We start from the raw sequence: 5,706 nt of genomic DNA, 5'->3' as shown, positions 1-5,706 counted from the left end.
CTCTTTCTCGAAACATTTTTTTTTTTTTGGTTTTTTTTTAAACTAAATAAAAAATTGAGCCAAAGGTAAGGAAAGTAACATTTATTGTAATTAAAAATGGTGAAGGAAAAAGGGAAATTTCACAGAAAAGGCATGCCCAATGTTACAAAAATAACATAGATAGGAAAAACAGTACAATTTTGTAATTAAGGGAAAGTAATAGGACATTACTGCAAAAAGAACTTTCACAGAATCAGCATGCTACTACATACTTTAATGTTGTGGTAATGGGACCCACTACAGACTAATCTCATGTAACTAATTAAAAAAAAAAACAAAAAATATTTATTAAAGTATTTTTAAATGGGAAAATCAAGGTAGTTTAAGAGATTGATTGTTTATTTATTTATTTAATTTATCTGGAAAAATATTAATATTCTATTAAAGATGAGTTTTTGTACCTGAAACGAAAATGGAGAGAATCTAGAGTCTCTTTAAGACAAACTCATATAATTTCTTTCTCTCTCGAAAAGAGAAAAATAAATCAAATGAAAACCTTTGAATGGAGGAAAGAGATGGAATGGGAGGATGAGAGAGACCCTTCTTCTTCTCCTATAAGTTAATTTTTTCTCGTCTGTTTCTGCGGATTTCTTTTTGTTTGTCTGCAATTTTCTCTCTCTCTCTCTCTCTCTCTCTCTCTCTCTCTCTCTCTTATTTCTCTCTCTAAATCTTCCTAGAGAGAATGGCCCAGCAGATCCAAAATCTTTCGTCTAATCGAACTTTCTCATGGATTTTCTGAAATTCTCGCCTTGATGTCTCAGCTCATTTTGGGTTGATATTCCCAGATTCTTGATTCCTGATATCTGGGGTCTCTTCCTTCTTCTCTGTTCTCGAGCTTTTTATTAGTTCTCAACTCAAACTCCACTGATATCCTTTGTGGGTTCTTCAAAATATTATTTGTCTAATTTAAGAGGTAAGTCTCTAATTTTTATTTTATTTTTAATGTTTTACTGATGATTGAAACTTGAAGGCCATTATTACTGTGATATTTTGCTTGATTTTGTTTTTTCTTTCTCATTTTTTTTAAAAATAAATATATATTTTTCCGTTTTATAGTATGTTCTAATAATTCGATTATTTGGTACAGGATTTCCTTTTTCTTATTTTTGGAACATTGTTGATTGAGCTTGATTTAAGTTTTGTGGATTTATTAAAATGTAAAAATTATTTCTTTCTTAAAATCTTTCCTCGGTCTCTGGTTTTAGATAGATTGAGTTTTTAAATATTATTATCACATTTTTGGTACTTATATTTCTCCATCTTGTGACACTTCAATTCAAGATTATAATTTCTTTTAAGATTGTTCTCTCTTAATATATTTAATTTTGGGAAGTATTTTCTTTTATCTTTTATTTATTTGATCATAAAATACTGTATGGGGTTCCTCATTCTTTTTAGCACAATTGTCATTGCTGTCTTTCTTTCTAGTTTTTTAAAATATATATTATATATTCTTTATTGTTTTACTCAAACATATGGTTGTTTAATAATGTATGTCTTATTTTTAGTAAAGTTAATCTTATACACTGAAGTTTCTTCAAATCATTATTCAAGCTATGTTTAATAATACTGTACTTGTACTTGTTCATATGCTCACAGGCAATTGTACAACATTCCATAACTACCCTTTTATTTTTCCTTTCATTGGTTTGTGGTTACCTAATGTACATTGCATTTGATAATGCCCTTACCCCTTTTGTCTGGCCTGTTGACTTGTTATTGTGTAAATAAATTTGTCTATAAATATATTGCTCACACTATTCACTACTACTATGTTGGAACAGGTAGAAATGGGGGCAAACATGCAGTATAATAGCTATTTCTCAGGATATCACTCCGCAAGGAATCTTAACTTGGATGCCAACGCTAGTACATGGCCCTTAGATTTTAATGACAAAGTTTCAGAGAGTGGAAATTACTATAACGGCTATTTGTCTCCCAACTATCTTTTAACATACAACAAAGAACTGTTAAAGCAGACAATGCTCAAGCATGAAACAATTTTTAAAGATCAGGTAAATCTCTATGCTTTTTGCTGCGAAGGAATAGGATACTGCTTGTTCTGTTTTGCTGACATTTATACAGTATTTTGTTGTTTAAAGACTTTGATTTGTTTGTGACAATTGGTTTCCAGTATTATAAATTATTCACAGAACCAATAAAACATAGAAAGATGTCTATTTGGTCCTGCCAATATTGACTGGGTTTTGGGATATTTGTTCCACTACATGATATATGTAATAACACAATACATGTCCAAGCATTGAATGTAGAGTTGCATTAATTTGTTATTGCATGGGACCCGTGATGCAGATTTCTGAGTACCAATAACAGGAATTGTACATTTACTTATGCTTGGTACACTTGTTTTGACAATCCAGATTCAGGAGCTCCATCGCCTTTACAGAAGACAAATGGAATTGATGAGTGAAATTAGAAGGAATGAATTGCACAAGTCTTATTCAAGGTTTGAGGCATCACATTCAGATACTGTATTCTTTCAAACATCATCTGAACAGTTCCCAAAGACTTTTCAAGTCCCCAAATTTGGCCCAATAAACCCTGCAGACAGTCCAATGTCTATTTCTGGTTCTGAAAAGCTCTCACCTTTGATTTCAGTACAAGGGAAAAACATTCAACTATGTTCTCCTTACTCTACTAAATCTGAAGTGTGCTCAAAAGATTTTCTATTATCAGAATCTAACGACAAGAAATTCGGGAAGAAATCGTTGGATCTTCAACTGACTGCTGTTGAGTACTTTAATGGTGAAGACAAGGTCCTCTTAGATGATAAAATGGTTTCTGATATGCCTGAGAAATCCAGTCAGTCTGTGAAGACATCTCCACAAGTAGTGTACACCAGTGATGTAAAATCATTTTTTGGAAGTGATGTATTGAACTCTCTTTTTCACGCGACTAACAAAATCCCTGCTTCAATATTAGAGAAACAGGAAGCATCCATTAAATATTCATTGGAGGAATCTTTTCAAAATACCCAAAAATTGCCAGATCTTGGTCCATCAAATTTTGTATTGGCGGAAACTGAAAGAAAAGAGGGGCAGTTATCCTGTCATGACAAGTCTGCTGATTTTTTTTTCCAAGGTTCCATTCAAACAAAAGTTTCTCCTTTTTTTCTTTCTTTTGATTTACATTATATTAATTATGGTTGTAAGCTAAATATGTTGTCTTTAAATAATCTGCTAAGTTCTTATTTCATGACCCTATCCTTTTTCAGAGAAATCCAGAAGCAGCTTGAATCCTTTTCATCGAGGTCTAAACGATGATAAATTGTCCTCTTTGTCTGGTCTCTTGCAAAAGGACCGCGAGCTAGTTCAGGAAAATTCATCTTTTCATCAGGGAAACCATACTTCATTTGTTGAAAGAGGAATTTATGATTTGGAGTGCTCGAGAAAGAATGATGCTCCCTCAGTTGACAAATATAGTGGACCACATGGTACTTTTTCTGAGAACATTTTCAGGGACCATGGTGGTCCTCAGGTCAATATTACAAATTCCCAGTCATCAATTCTTGCTTTGAAAAACTTTGGTGACTCTACACGGAATCCAGTTGCAGTTCAGGCACTGCCTTGTTTTAACACCTCTGCACCATTGGATAAAAGGCGTAGATTAGCAATAGGAAGACTGGAGCTCGATGGAGACAGCAAGTTGGTGTCTAATCATGACCTATCAGAGCATAAAGGTTCATTTAACTTGAATTCCAGACCACAAAACTTTTCTTCAGAGTTTGTGGTTTCGAAAGGTATTCAGCCAGCACAGGGAGTCAGAAAATGTGAATATTCAGTCAGTGGGTTTGATTGGCTTGGGAAAGACAATAGTGGACGTGGAAATTCAGCGCAGGTGGAGGGGATGGAAAAATGTGAATATTCTGCTAGTGAGTTTGCTTGGCTTGGGAAAGACGGTAGTGGGCATGGAAATTCAGCTCAGGTGGAGTCTCTTTCTTTAAAAGCTTGTTCTGTTGGTAAGCATGTTGAACCTAAGAATGTTGAAGCACTTGACTCCTTGAGTAAACTGATCTCTGGATCTCATGACTCTAACAAATCTTACATTTCTGATCGTCACTGCTCTTCTAGCAACAACCCCTCAATAACCTGTCAAAGCCTGGTTAAAGATGTGAGGCCCAAAGGAAAAGTATTTGACTTGAACTTGGCTTGTGATTCTGTTTCTGAGCCAGAGAATGAATTAACTGTAGATGAACATGCAGTAGAGGATGGGGTTGGCATGAAACCTGCAGTTTTTGGTTGCCTCTTTGACCTGAACTCATCTATAAATGACTTAGATGCTCAAGAGCTGGCTCATACAGAAGAAATTGATTTTGATGCTCCTCCAAGTCCAGAAAACAAGGAGTGTTCTCCACCCAGAGGAGAATCAGATGAAAACCAAGTTGAGACACCCTTGATTTTGTCTGGTCCGGATGAACCTGATCTGCCAGATGAACTCACGAGAATTGCAGCGGATGCAATAGTTTCCATTTCATCATCAAGGTCCCAGAGTTCTGCCCAAATAACCAGTTGCAAGCAGCTTGAAACAATTTCACATGACTCCCTACTTTGGTTTGCTGGCATAGCTTCCACAGTATTAACAGATTCAGCAAATGAGTTTGAATCACTTTTGAAAACTACAATAGATGACAACTCTGAGGAGCTTCTACCTGATGGAATGGACTATTTTGAGGCCATGACACTGAAGCTGACAGAGACAGAAATGGAGGACTTCTGTTGTAAAAGTAATGGCTCAAAGGAGGAAGAAACTGGCACCTCTTCATCTCCTACTCAGCAAAGGAAGGGTCGGACAAGGCGTGGAAAGCAGCGAAAAGACTTCCAAAGGGAGATTCTCCCAAGCCTTGCATCTTTGTCGAGGTATGAGGTCACAGAGGATCTTCAGATTATAGGAGGTCTGATGGAAGCTGCTGGCACACATTGGGAAACAGGGTCAATGAGATATGCCACTAGAAACGGGTACTCGAGGGGGAGGAAGCGGGGTTCCATTCCTAGTTCCTCCAATGCAGGAGTGGGTTGCTCAGTTGAGCCACTGTTGAAACAACTGAATAGTAGCAACAACAAGCTGGTCAACGAAGAGAGAAGTGTAGTATGTTGGGGAAAGGTGACTAGGAGGCGCCGGGGACAGAGATGTCCGGTTAGAGTTAGTAATCCACACCTTATACTAAGTCAAGTTTAGTAAAATTGATGCATAAAGAGACCATTTTTCTTCTTCTTTTGTTTTATTCTGAATTATTGGAATCTCTTGTAAATGTTTTCTAAGACTTGGACATACATATATGAGGTGTTTGAATAGGAAAAGAAGCCATGACATACGTAAGCTATTTCAGGTGTAGATAGTTTCAATGTTGTGATATGCTTAATTTAAGCTATAAAATGCAACTTTTAACTATTATGGGTTTACTATATAATTTTTTGTAGTGATGTTAACACTTTTAAAGCAAGCTATAGAGCACTGGCATTAGCTTCTTTAAAATAACATATTTTTTGAAAAAGAAAAGAGAATTACTCAAATATACCATAAATCAAGTAGTGTATTTTACTTCTCTACAAGAAGTATTATTTATTATTTTAAGTTTATTTTATTAATATTTTTTTGTTTTATACATATGAATAAATTAACATTATATGTTGAATCTTAGCAGTTCAG

The 5,706-nt window shown here is 35.2% G+C and overlaps 1 protein-coding gene across 1 annotated transcript; it reads left to right on the top strand.

The window, feature by feature from the left end:
* The first annotated feature begins 363 nt into the window (after positions 1-363).
* On the top strand, positions 364-5,448 carry LOC115702004 (uncharacterized). Its single transcript, XM_030629467.2, has 4 exons — positions 364-952; positions 1,824-2,054; positions 2,421-3,141; positions 3,275-5,448. Exons 2-4 carry the CDS (start codon positions 1,830-1,832, stop codon positions 5,233-5,235), a joined length of 2,907 nt encoding a protein of 968 aa, XP_030485327.2. The 5' UTR covers positions 364-952; positions 1,824-1,829; the 3' UTR covers positions 5,236-5,448.
* Positions 5,449-5,706: the final 258 nt, after the last annotated feature.

This window comes from Cannabis sativa, chromosome 3, assembly GCF_029168945.1.
Source record: "Cannabis sativa cultivar Pink pepper isolate KNU-18-1 chromosome 3, ASM2916894v1, whole genome shotgun sequence".
Classification (NCBI taxonomy): domain Eukaryota; kingdom Viridiplantae; phylum Streptophyta; class Magnoliopsida; order Rosales; family Cannabaceae; genus Cannabis; species Cannabis sativa.
This window is presented reverse-complemented; position numbering and strand designations above follow the sequence as displayed.

Excerpts from the sequence above, each read along its gene's own strand:
- LOC115702004 (XM_030629467.2), top strand. The coding sequence starts at position 1,830 with ATGGGGGCAAACATGCAGTATAATAGCTATTTCTCAGGATATCACTCC. Across the intron at positions 2,055-2,420 it reads AAACAATTTTTAAAGATCAG|ATTCAGGAGCTCCATCGCCT; the intron begins GTAAATCTCTAT and ends TTGACAATCCAG. Across the intron at positions 3,142-3,274 it reads TGCTGATTTTTTTTTCCAAG|AGAAATCCAGAAGCAGCTTG; the intron begins GTTCCATTCAAA and ends ATCCTTTTTCAG.